The sequence below is a fragment of the Atta cephalotes genome (assembly GCF_000143395.1).
Source record: "Atta cephalotes unplaced genomic scaffold scaffold00004, whole genome shotgun sequence".
In the NCBI taxonomy this organism is placed as follows: domain Eukaryota; kingdom Metazoa; phylum Arthropoda; class Insecta; order Hymenoptera; family Formicidae; genus Atta; species Atta cephalotes.
Window position 1 is genome coordinate 6,686,917 of NW_012130068.1, and position 14,146 is coordinate 6,701,062.

The 14,146-nt window shown below is 35.9% G+C and overlaps 1 protein-coding gene across 1 annotated transcript in view; it reads right to left on the minus strand.

Annotated features, from left to right (window-relative positions):
* The window catches only part of LOC105626172 (protein turtle), a 67,924-nt gene extending 55,038 nt beyond the window's left edge, over positions 1–12,886 (minus strand). Inside the window, exons 1-3 of the mRNA XM_012207483.1 lie at positions 12,732–12,886; positions 11,677–12,002; positions 1,057–1,190 (exon numbers count right to left, since the gene is read on the minus strand). Of these exons, the coding sequence (XP_012062873.1) occupies positions 1,057–1,190; positions 11,677–12,002; positions 12,732–12,886 (615 nt within the window). The remainder of the gene's footprint in view (positions 1–1,056; positions 1,191–11,676; positions 12,003–12,731) is intronic.
* Between the last annotated feature and the right edge of the window lie 1,260 nt (positions 12,887–14,146).

Consider the following 14,146-nt stretch of genomic DNA (forward strand, 5'->3'; position numbering starts at 1 on the left):
AGTTAATAGTACTTAACTACTACTAGTAGTAAGTTATTATTATATATATATATATATATATATATATATATATATATATATATATATATAGTATATGTATTGTATATGCAGATTTTTAAGATTTTATTATCTTCATTATTAAAGTAAACAATCTAATTTGAGATTAATTTCGGTTCTGTTTACGATTACGTTGCAAATCAACGTGTAATTTATAAATAAAACTGAGATAATATATTTGTAAAAATTTACATTTAGTATTATTAAACATTAAGATTCGTTTCAATCGGAAATGGGATTATTTCTGTTAATTGAATCAGAATTTATTTACAATTATATAAAAACTCTAGAAATGGAACATTAACTTTATAGTGGTCGGAAAGAGAAGAGCTGAATCACAGAATTCATAGAAATAACTGTTTATTCGGGCACGACAGGCTGGAGCACGCCGTATCTGCTTGCTCCCTCCCATATTGCCTTTTCACGCTCCAATTCGTGATTATGCAACGTTTAATCGGGGAATTAAAAAAGAAGTCTCGGAAGTGCAAATTTCTTTCCGCGGGAGTGAGCGCGCATCGAGCGAACTACGACAATTCCAGTGGATTTCCACCCGAAGAAATTTACGATATCTCATGGAGTGCGTCTCGGATTAAACGATGATCGAAAAATGTCGATCTTTCTATTACTCCGTATCGTTATTACCATCATTATTTTGTATCTCATGTATCAAAAATAATTATAATTAATAAGCGAAATTGCAAGACACAATGATGCTCTTAAATAAAAGAAAAAAAAGAGACGTTAAGTGTTGCGAGAATGTTAATGGCGTCGGAAGGTGCGCTTACGATTTTGTACGCGTCGATTGCTCGAGGAAGCGAAGCGAAAAGAGACTTTTCACTCGATATGACGTCGAATGATTCTCTTCGAACGTCGTTTAAAATATCGCGATGGTACACTTGGCAGCTTGCTGATACCAGAGGCGCGGCGCTCTCGAGGAGTGCCCCCGTTTTTTTAACTCACGGATATAGAGAGCAGAGGCGATATCGTCCGATATCGTACCGTGTCGCCTACCTTCTTCTCCCATTGGAGAACGTAGGGCACTGGGTGCTCACCGGGGAACTCTACGTGACAGTTGAAGACAACGCTCTCCCCAAGAATAGCCGTGATGTGCACCGCGTCCTGTTGACAGAGTCCTGAAACATAAACAGTCATGGTCATTAGTGATAAATAAATAATAAAAAATCTTAAGTGAATATTATAAGGGAACGCTATAATGACGGCTATCTTCAACGAATTGTTATTCTATCGATTAAATGCAACTTACATACGATTTACAAAACATCAACATACGTATGTATTACTATGTCAATTGCATGTAAATTGCAGTACAGAGAAAATCTGTTATTCTTATAAGTTTTCAATCAAATTCTATAAAGTCAATACTGTTCGTTGATATAATCCAAAGTGCGAGACGGTTCACTTTATCCATAATTATAGAACTTTTATATTAAGAAAACGTCTACGTTAGATGACAACTTTGCGAGTTGACAAAATTTAACTTTTTAACTTCTTTTTGTTTTTTAATATAAAATCCACCACTTCATGATCTTTATTTTATCTTTATTCAATCCTATATAAAAGGATTTCACAATTCAATTTGGAGAAAATTCTTAACCGGTGATTCTCGTCTCTTCAGCATTTTCTTAAACAATTAAATAAGAGGGATAAATTATCATAAAAAAAAATATCTTGTGCTGAAGACCCAGCTATTCTTATATATTTTAAGTCTAGAGCGAAAAAATGATTTTTTTTCCAATTTTGACTTATTTTTTCGCTTTAGATTGAAAATTTATCCTGAATAATCCTATTTTGATGTCAGATTTGTATTCAGTGATTCCAAATATATACATAAGAATAGTTGGATTTCCACCCCAGAGTACTTTTTTTTGTAGGTCTGTTATTATAGATATCTTTTAATTTTTTTTATGATTCTGTCGTATTCTATCAATGCGATTAACTTGACTTTCAATCGAGGGAATAATGGTGATTTCTATACTGAGAGAAAAATTAATAAAATTTATAAATAATTTTTTGTAGGTCTGTTATTATAGATATCTTTTAATTTTTTTATGATTCTGTCTATCAATGCGATTAACTTGACTTTCAATCGAGGGAATAATGGTGATTTCTATACTGAGAGAAAAATTAATAAAATTTATAAATTTATAAATATAATGTTTATTTACAGAAAATAAATATTTGATAACCAAAAATAATAAAAGTTGATTCAAATTAATGGTTCTTATATCAAATAAATATCATATATTTACACTTACTAAATATTTAACTGACATTGTTCAAACAAATATTTATTAAAATTTGTTACATTTTTCTCTTAATACATACGCAGTAAGTAATCTCGCAGCATTACTTCAAATCGTTATAGAATTGGCAATAAAAAAAATGAATCGGAATACTCATGGAAAAATTGACTGAAATTTACCGCACTTCTATTTCGCGCTCGCGAAAGACGTCCGAGTACCGGAAGCTCATAATTCTTGCCGCAAGGGAGTCTCGCTGTGGGAAAGAAAACTGCAAGAGGCGGGCTGTCCCCGGCGGGAAGACATTAAAAGCCATTAAAGGTAAATCAGGGGCAACGGTTGTCGCTCTTTTCTGCGTCGGGGAAACCAGGTACGCGGTAGAGGCGTCGTGTGAGATTAACTTCGCATTAACCTCCAATGCTATGTTGAATAGGATCGAATATATGACCCCGTTTCGTGTGCTCAAGATATGCCGACCGAGTAAGAATCCCTTCGATTCCGCGCGATGATAACGATATTTCGCTCATCGCCCCTTTCCCGCCTGCGATGTCGGATAATTAACATACTTCGATACATTCGTGTTCTTGCTCGTTTTATACCCTGTTTACGATTGGCACGACTTGGGAGAGATATCGCTATAAATTATATCGGGGAACAAGGTGATCGTCCCAAGGTGGAAAAAGTAGCCGGCACATCGTGACGCAGTGAAACGATGATGGTAAACACGTCGACGAGGATAATATGGGCGAGCCTGAGGAAGAAACTCCGTTGGGATAATTAATGTTCTTAGCGCAAATACGAGAGATTAAAGCGAGCTGCTATTGGATAAATTGATATCTGAAATTCAGAATGCTTTCAATTTTCGAGATGGGAAGTTTCTATAGTCTGCTACTGTAGAATATTACTTTCGCCGTATATTTACCTTCAAATCAAACAACTTTGTGCAAAATGTGTACATATGAAAAATATGGAAGCGTTAATACGATGTTTATTGTGACTTTTTAGTTTATTTTAAGAATACTTGCATTATTCAAATAACCGCAAGGAAGGAATGCCGCAGAATGAGAAATATGAGAAATATAGAGCTTATCAGACGGCCGAGACAAACAAAAGGAAAGTGAGTTGTGTGGCGAGGAACTAGAAGGAAACCGAACTACAAATACTCTTAAACTGATTCGTAGAAATATATGTCAGCGCAGTCTGCTATCCGCGCAAAGTAATCGCGAAGTTCGTGTCGCAAGAAGCTCTATCGGTCGAGGGAACACAAATCGGGAATGACAGCCGATCTACTTTGCGTCCTGAGAAAAGTTCGCCACTAAGAAATATCGATCTGACTGCTGACAAGCAAACTTCAGACGAATCTGTCGCGGCCCTTCCATTTTCGTTTTATCTTCGCCTTTCGTTGCTACGTCACGATCGTCGCGATTAACGTTTCACTGCGGTAAACAGCTGCCGCATTCGTGCACTTTTTACTACTTCACGAACTACTACTGTTCTCCACGAATTCTTAATGCAGTAGTACCATTACGGTCTGATTTTTGTCACGAAACGACTGCTATGTTTGATTGATGTCGTACGACTATTCAAGACTTAAAAGTACAAGTTAGTAGTAGTTAATTACTACTGACTTTTCTTTAAAAGAAACTATATAATTTCTAAGATGTTGACAATAATTGCATTGTAATGAGTTACCACAATATCCATCAGTCGACACGCGAGCTATAATATACTTTAGATTTTTACGTCGAGTGACAATGTCGACACAACAACTGTTCATGCTCGTCCAAAAGTGCGACTTCCCATTATGCAGTTTCGAAACTGCGACTGCGAGAAACGGAGCATTTCGCTCCCTTTTGCATAGATTGTGCATCCGTACGTTGCTTAATGCCCAGCTAACTTTAGGAACAGTGAAGCCTCGCATTAAAGCACACTGCAACGTTGGATCTGTGACTTCCTCGGAAAAGCCGAAACTGTGCAGAAAATCGTTGACATCAAGGAGAGAGGAATCGCGTCTCATATCACATGTAAAAGCAGAGGGAAGCACTGAACTCGATGATGTTTCCATTTCGAATAATGGACACGAAACTTTGATACTCATCCTTTTTAAGCTCTTCCGCGTTGCAAATACGATACATTTTTGGCATTTGTACGACAAAAGAGACCGTAATAAATCTCTCCCCGGGTGCAAACCTCTGAACTGTCTACGTTTCGCGACAGCTATACGAACAGCCCACTGAATGAATTCTAAATCGAAAGTGCTTTTATCGTCAAAAAAACGAGGGAATTTTAGCGAAACTGTATTACATTGAACGCGGTAGATGTCCTTTACATCAATATTTACCTTTCGTTACTATTAAAACTGCAGTGGTATTTATAAAATATATTTCTTGCGTTTCTTTATTTTTACATTTGTAGCAAATTGCAACAGAACGATGTTATTTAACAAAGTTTGATGATATTCTTTTAGCAAAAATAATTTCATAATATCTATCATGCGTTTAATGTCTACGTAGAAATGTAGAGTCGAGAACAGCATTAAATGTTTATATCATTATTATTCTTCATGGTACATTTGCAAATTTATATTATTGTTATTAAAATAAATTTAGTGTTCATTTTTTTTATACGAGTTTGGTTCCTTGAAATTAATCAGTGCCTTTTAATCAACATAAATTAAATTGGTCTCATTCAATCATAAAGTAAATTTAATATTCTTTATATACGAACTATGTCATTTTGATTTCTTGAGATTAATAAATAGTGTCATTTAGTTAACATGAATTAAATAAATCCCACAGATTCAGCGTCAATCAGTAACTCTGTTACAGATTTTAATGTCAGTTTCGAAGAGTTAATACGTTCAGATGTATCCCCCCCTCCCCCGTGAATGACGTCTCATGATATGAGAATTCTCGTGATGCAAATATCCACTATGGACGAATGTGGATACGTCGCGAAGCCGCATCGAAGCCGGCGCATTACGTATGCATTGTGTAATATCATGGATCGCGGCTTCTCAACATCTGCTCCAGCGAACCATCGATGTTTCGCCAAAGACAGTTTTCGATAAGGTGTGTGTGCGCGCGTGTATGTGTGTGTTCTGTAGAGCTTAATAACGTTCGACAGCAAAGTCATAGAAAAGAAAAGTCACGCTAACTCCTGTATCATATCTATGATATTTCTGATCGTCTAAACGTCATGAAATAATAACATCATGAAATAATGAAAACGATTCTGAAAATTCCTCCGAAGATCAAAAATTATTTTGAAATGCATTTGCGTCGATGATCTGTTGGCTAATCTTAGTGGCTTTTCTGTTTGTCGTCTAAAGTCCATTTCACAAATAAGCGTAATTGCATCCAGAGAAATATTTCTTCGATTAAAAGAAATGTTTCTTTACTATATGATTAAAGAACAAATTTCTTGAATTTGAACGTCATTTCTTTGATTTAAACATTATTTTTTGAGATTAAGTAAAAAAAATTTATTTAATTTAAAGAAATTATGTTCAAATCAAAGAAATGATATTCAAATAAAAGAATTTTGTTTCTTTAACCGTATAGCAAAGAAATATTTCTTGAGTGCGTAAGAATAGAATATTCTCTTCGATTACAATTGATCATTTCTTAGTCTTACAATTACAATCATCTACAACGTTTATGTAGTATTTAATAAAATAGGCTTGAGAACAAAAACACACGATAGACAATGTTGGGCGACTGTTGTATCGTATATGGAAAGTCCAATGTATATAACCGCGCACTTGGGGGTTACAATTTTCATTATTTTCATAAACGACACAGCGGTTGGCCGACATTTTGTCTCTCGTATAATCTAAGAGATAAAGGAAGTCATTAAAAAGTTTTGCCTACATTCAACGTGAAATTAAACGTTTCCACGTTGTGAAGCATCAATATGATCGGCAGTCGCGTTGCGCGACGAACAACGCGTTATTAACGTAACGGGGTCGACCGAAACCGTGATGATACTATTGATATTGCATGAGAAAATCGGTACAACACCCTCCGCTTCTCTGATCATGCAACAACCCGTTTTAATCCGCCCCCACGATGTACGCGGTGCGAATAATAATCCGGACTCGGACGCGAGCAACCGACGCACATTTGTGCAGCCATTATCGCCATTGTCGGGGTCCTCCTGGGATAACGCGGCGTCCAAATAACCATTTTTATTGTTACTTGTTATTAAATTTTCAACAGTCTGTCTGCAATGTGCGGGCGCGTGTACGCGACGCGAACACCTCGTTATCTCCGGTAAGCGAAATAAAGCCTCTCTCCGCTTTGCATATGTGGTGCAGATAATAATTATAATTATCATAGTATGCGATACGTGCATGACGTTCGTTAATTCACCCGTTGAATGAACCGAGCATCTGGGAAAAGGATATTGCACGCCGTGAAAGCGTTCAGCATTTATCTCTGTCTTCGTATGGGCATTATTAAACTACATTCAACGTTATGAATGTTAAAAATGTTGATTTACAGAAGTAGATTTTTTTCTTGGATTTATGCAACATGTTGCTGATATCAGCCAAACGATACACTACATTCCTCGGTAATACAAAATTGCCTACCGGTCTAATTGCGATAATCGCGCGTTCCTATATTTCTCGCAGCGATATCAATGCAGATCGTCCGGTCTGTACAAGCCGATCATCCGGCGCACGTGCAGATAAATCTCTCGCGTTAATAATTTGCGCGCACGCGAGGTAAACGCGCCAGGAATTATTTGCCTCTCGGCTTTGCGAGTGAGGGAAAACTCGGTCGAGTCGTATTACCCGATCATCGGAAGATCTGAAGGAGAAGCGAGCAACCGGCGCGGAAACTCTCTTTATACACGAGAAAGACTTTTCCGTTTCGCAGCCCGTTAACTCGAGGAGTGAGGAGGTTTAGATGGAATCACTTCCACGTCGTTTTGGCAACCTGCCTTTTATTTCGCGGTTGTTTTTCCCCGACGAGATAAACAGATTGAGCAATTCATTTGAATATTCTGCGGGGAATATATGCAGCCGTTTGCGTGGGAACGCGAAACACGAAAAATTTCGTTTATCTCTACTCGGTACGAAAGCGAAATATTTTCTTTCGAAATAAAATATCTCGCTCTTGCGTTTTTGCAAACTGAAACAAATATTAAAGCTCGCTTTCGGATACTCTCTTTTTCTCAATGGAGAAAATAATATTAATAAATTCTCGTTTAAAAAAAATTTTAAATACTAAATTTTACACAACTTCTCAAATAAATCGCGTGTATAAATATGTTAATTTTATCTTATATGTATAAATCACTTACAACCATAATTTTTTTATTGAAAATCATGCAAGAACTCAATCTATTTTGATACGTTTTTGCTATTCGCGTTTCTCAACCGAGAATGTTAAAACAAGACCATGAAGCAGCTTCTCATCTTCGCCAACGAATTTTCAGATAGCAACGGAGCGTGAAATTAGCGAGCCGTTCCATCAGCTCGTACCTCGTATAAGCTAAATAGCCAGGTATATGAGGCGGCTCCGCGCACGAGATATCCAATTGGATGAAGTGGAAGGTAGAACAATTAAACGAAGCTAACGAGTATATTATTACCTTAATGAGCTCAGGATTCAAAGATGGATTTTAATTATTTTGTATAAACAAAACCGGTGAATATAGTTCGGATTCGGTGGTAAAATTCTCTCTCGCGCAAATGGAAAGTATCGCTTTGAGAGCTCGAGTTCGCGAACACTCCAAATACAGACAAATACTACATCCGTTATTACGATTTTCATACACGCGAGAATCCCCTTTGAAAATAAATAGAACGCGATGAAGAAAATCCTGGTAATGGCTGTAAACTGTAAACTTGCCGATTTAGGAATATTGCATGTGAAAATAATACAATAAAAACTTAATCGTGAGGGGAAGATGCAACCATGATGCAGACCTCTATGCATCGACATGTGCGTCATTCGCGTAAAAACGCGGGTATCAGCGCGGAATCTCGGTGTTCCACATTGTCTGCTGACGGCAACGTCACGAAATGTCGATCATGGCCGGTCATACTGTCGTTGAGTGTCTTGAGGCCTGTCGATCGATCGGTTTGCGGTTTTCCTGCGCAACGGGCTTGCCAAAGGCAACACACATCCTCCGGTCGACACGTCATTTGTAACAAGTTTCATAGCTCACTATTCGCGATGCTTTGATGGTCGCTATGAGGAAGAAATCGTAATCGCTCTTCTCCACAATGCATACACACACAGAGAGGCAAAGTACGTGGAATTTATAGAGTTATGCGTTCCACTTGGGACACGCTATTGTACACTAAAGAGGAATTTATCGTAATTACGGAGCTCTAAAAGGGAAAGCAACTTGTTCCAAACTGGCATTTCCTATGTTGATGATACAATATCTCTCAGGCATATATTGTCACATTTTTCTTAAATATAGCGTTCGAAATACATTCAATTAAATATAGAAACGTTAACGTGATAACATATAGGTGCGAAAATGGAATAAAATTTAATTAAGGGAATTCGTACAAAAATGCGTGTCCTGTTTCAATTATTTCATTTGAGATATTTTAAATGATTTACTCCGATATCGTATGCACGTCGCGAATTTTATTTTGCCTACGTATATGCGTTAAAATGTACATACCATAGCCGCGAAAATTAATGAAGCCTACCGCGGAATAACCGCAGCATTATTAATTGGAGCGTTTGATTTTGATTAAAAACGGCACTTCATAGGCAATGCCGTTCCGATTTACTTTATTTATGATAAACGTTTCCAATCGTGTCCAGCATTTCAGCGTGTACTTCCACACATTTAATATACTTTTTACCACACGTAACATTTCATCTGAAACGAACCGTTGCGATGCTATCGCCGTTTGATAATACAAGTGCTCTGTATAGTAAAAAAGAAGTCAAATTTCTCGAATAAGCAATCATTGCAACTGCAGTAATTAATCACATACATGTAAATATATAAATGTACATTTATATATGTGCGTATACGTACAGCGTGTATTTGGAAATCGTAGTACAATCGGGAAGAAAGTGATTCCTAATGCAAAATGAATGGAAAATATAGAATAAAATTTTTTATAAAATTATTTTCGATAAAAATTGAATTCAAATATTCGTTAAGTACACTTAACTAATCACAATTTTCTTAATTCACCCAACCTGATTATCACCGATATTTCTATGTTAATCTGATTTTGTAACATTCATCGTATTAATTGAAAAATTATTAAAAATGTGTTTATACAAAAAAATTTTATTCTACATATTTGATTTACTTTTATATGAAGAATCATCTCCTTTCCAGTTGTATCATAATTTCTAGAACATCCTCTACATTTAATATATTTAGAGTAGCTAATGTGTATTTAAATTGGTGAATAATACAAGTTTTTATATAACCGTCACATACGTGCCGTTAATGCAATCAAGCATACATTTTGAATGAAGCCTCGTAAGAGAGGCCGAAGTTTTAATGAAATTGTTCACACTGATGACAGTAACAAGCATCATAAGGGTTCTCGTGTAATGTGCGTGCATGTAAAAAAATCTGAAACGCAGGCGTGTTGCGTTTTTATTTTTTACTTTTCGTCAGTAATCTCATTGCGACAGCGTGATTAAGGTTCTTGTGGTTTAAAGTGTTACTTCAACCGGAATAATTGTAAAAACAGAACGCGATCCGTATAAAAGCACTCCTCTGTGGTTTCACGCTTTAAAATTCTACTAGTATTATTTAAATTATAATTTTTGTGATGATTTCGCGATTCAATGTACAATATGCCAACCTCCCTTACAATCTGAATCTAATTAATAATTCACAAACATCGCGTATTTCAAAATTTGCAAGTATTATTTACGTATTTCAAAACACTGCGGAAGTCTAAAAATATCATTATTATAAATCGTTAACTGATATCGCGTCTATTCGTTTCTCGCATGTTCCAGTTATATCTCGCATTTCACTGAGAATTATTTTTCATCGAACAGCCAAGTTGCCGCGTATCGAAATAAACTCAAAGCACTAATAAAAGACTCATAAAATCTCTTTTTAGGATGTATTCACGCCATATCGATTTGCAACAGGAAATTCTATCAGATTGAAACGCATCGATCGCCCACTGCGTGATGTCAAAAGAGAATATTTGAGATTACGAATTTGAATGAGGTCCACTCTAGCCAGATGCGTCTGTCGTCGCAATTGAAAATTGTGACCAATTCGATTTTCATGATTACATTATCAATAAATCATAATAAAAGAAATTGTTTATTAATCATCAGTAATAGCGTTTATTTTTTTTATATAGCTATTTTTATATTATAACTTGCGTAATAAAAAGCCCTTCTGGAAATGTAGTTGTGATTAAGATATATGAGCTTTTTTGTTGTAACTTGATTCCTTAAGCTTGTTGTAATGATGTATTTAGTTATTTCTCTTCGCAAAGTGATCTCCTAGAACAGTTACTTTCGAAAGACAGCCGCGAAAATTGAGCTTATCTCCCGCCATTCGCTTCATCTTCCATGACTTAAGGAGATGGAGCACTTGGCATTATCGCCCGATACCCGTTATCTGATAGCGCGGCTAGCTTATTTCGCTTCATTTGTCGATTCTCTGTCGATGTCCCATTACGAGCCGCAAGCTCTCCATCCTGATGTCCGCCTATGGTCCATCGGATTTGAGAATCAACGACCCGTTTCGTGAGATACGGCGCCACGGCATTAGCGACCATTCGGACGTCCCGCCAACTAGTGAACTCTAATTTGCGGTCCCCGCTAATTGAGGGACGAACGCGAGACTGGCGTGATTGCACCGGCGGACAAATGAAGAGATTCTCGGATGCGACAGGACCTCGCGTTATCATGGTTCCAAAGTTGTAACGTAATAATAGTAACAACTCACGGCATTAGTAACTAAGTTATCAAGAAGAAATACAAGATTCTGATGTTCATTATATGTAGTTTTTAAGAAATTTGAATAGGAAACGAGTTTTTGTTTAGAGTTTGCCTCGAAAGGAATAAATTCTGTACAAACTCATACAAGGCCGCCAGCAGTTACAACAAAAATGCTTAGCCAACACTATGGCTGTCAACTGATACGGCCAAGTCAATCATTACTAGATCACTGGCAAATGACTGACTAAAATGACTGGGCCAATAGTATCTACCAATACTGGATCGTTATCATCTAGTAATTAGCTCAGTTTAAACGTGTATTAATCAGTAATGGCCCAACACTGGACAGATTTTTAAAACCCCGGGAATATATTTCCGACAATATTATCTCATGCCCATGATCTTTTATTTATGAAATAGAAACGTTATAGCGGTGGAATACTTGCCTGGCGTAACAAGAAGCGCAATGCCGAGGAGCAGAGCTCTTGTCGCCACTTCCACGATTCGTCGGAAGCCCCTGCGACACCACCGTAACCGATGCCTCTTCTCTTCGTCGTCCTCTTCCGTTTCATCATTTTTACTCGCGTGCTCGAAAAGACCCAGACAAAGCCGCAGCTTCCGGTACACCGCACTGATCTCATCTGATTCGGGCATGCGTCGCTTCAGAATCTCCCTTTTCTCAACCGCTTCGCTCTCCTGATGCCTGTACGATCGCCGACAGCTTGTGCAGGTAGGCTGACCGGAAGCGAGGATCGCTTCGTGGTCAGTCCTCCTAAGTGAAAGTCGTTCTTTCACTATATAAATGAATTGACCTCACTTATGTCTTATTTTATTGGCCATCAATTAAGAGTATTTTTATATATAAATAGTATTATATAAAGTAAAAAGTATTATATAGTTATTAAATTATATTAAAAAGTATTATATAAAGACAAAGATTCCAAATAAAATAAAACATTACAATTAAAAAGTCCATTTTATTTTTCTTAACTCATGATTAAATATTCAATCAAATGATTAAAGACGTACGTTGATAATTTTTATCTTTAGGAATTATATTCAGGACGTGACATCGCACTAATAAATTGTTTATCAATTTGATATCTCTTCTGTTTTAATGTATGCATGATAATTAATATTAATTTGTTAATTTTAAACTGAAGGTGATCCTAATGAAGGATCGGAACACCTGTGTTTTAATTAATACATTCTTTTACACAATTTCCATCCAGTGTTTCATGAGCTTTTTTATTGTAATGATTTATTTTATATAGATCTTCTAGCACAAGTTTTATACATTCTTGTCATCTTTTTTCATCTATATGTAGAATGTCATTGATATTATTAATAAAAAGATAAATTATAAGTTTACTTTCTTTTTTTCACTTTGCACACGTTGCATGCTATATTTAAAATAATTAATAGGAGAAATGTGCAAAGCAGACTTGACCGTTGAATAAATAGACCGAGCTTCCTCGTCGCGACATCCGCTATCAGTTACCTGTCCTCGTAGTCGTCACACGCGGCGTTCTCCTCAGTAGCATGGTAGCTGTCGTGCCTTAGGGACCGCAGACCCTGCGAACAAGTTCCTCCGGTACACTGGAACTCGAGCCTTCGCCGGAGGTCCGTGGCTTGTAGCCCTCCTCCGCCCCCCATACCCCCGCTCCCATAGTACCTGCAGGTATAAACGGTCGACGTCCGCGTTATGGCTATAGCACACGCGGCGGTAACAATCATCGGCCGGTCTCCCCACGGAAGGTGAGCTATTGCCGATAAATAACATGTCGCTCAATATGTCGCACAAGCTAAAAGCCGCTATCCGCGGCGAATAAGGAGTCGTCTTATAATAAATTATAACACGCTGCAAAAAGGAATGGATAGGTCACGAAATGACAGTAAATAACGTTTGCGAATTTATGCAAAGTGTAGATTTGAATTTCGCGTTAAGCATCGCTGCTGATGATAAAATTCTATCTCATATTTTTTAATTTTTCTGTAATGTAAAAGGGAGTTATCGAATAACTTTAATTTTACACATAAAAAAATATCTATTGCTAAAAAAAATGATTACTCAGTTTACTGTTTTCTTTTAAGTAATAATTATCTTTAACGAAAATATTTTTTTGATAATAATTTTAAAATATTTCTATCATAAATTTTGGAAAACTCATGTATTCAAAACATGAATTTATTTTCTTTTGAAGAATATCATAAAATCGATTGAAAAAGTGACTTTATGTAATAAACACATACAAATCATTATTATTTTAATAATTTTATTATTTAATATCTAATATATTTAATATCTAATATAATAATATTAATATTTAAATATTTAATATTTAATATAATAATTTTATTATTTAATTTATTATTTATTATTTAATATTATTTAATATAATAATGTAATTATTTTAATAATTTTAAAATATTAAATTTATTAGAATTTAGAATATATTTTGAATAAATTTGATGTTCTTAAAATAATGACCTTCAAATCTTATAATGAACTTATGATTTATGAATAAATGAACTTCTAAAATATTTAAAACAAGTAATTATTTTTTGCGTATGTATTCTTCTGTGTAATTTCTTTCAAAAGTTTTCGAATTGGTTTTGTAATTTGCGTGATGCATTTGTATTTTAATTTGCGTGACGCAGTGATTTCTCAATGAAGTTCTCGACAGTAAAAAAAATTCGCATTAAGTGTATTACGTTTGAATTAATAGAGATAAGTTGTATGTAAAAACTAAGAAGGTAAGACTGCAGATTATCTGGACCTCCATCTCTTTACGAAAACGAGTCTGAATAGTCAACGCTTAGCGAGCTTTAGACAAGGTTTGATTCACTTATCCGGTTTTATCCTTCTTTGTTGTCGCATTGACGTAAATGGAACTATCTACTCACCCCTGCCGC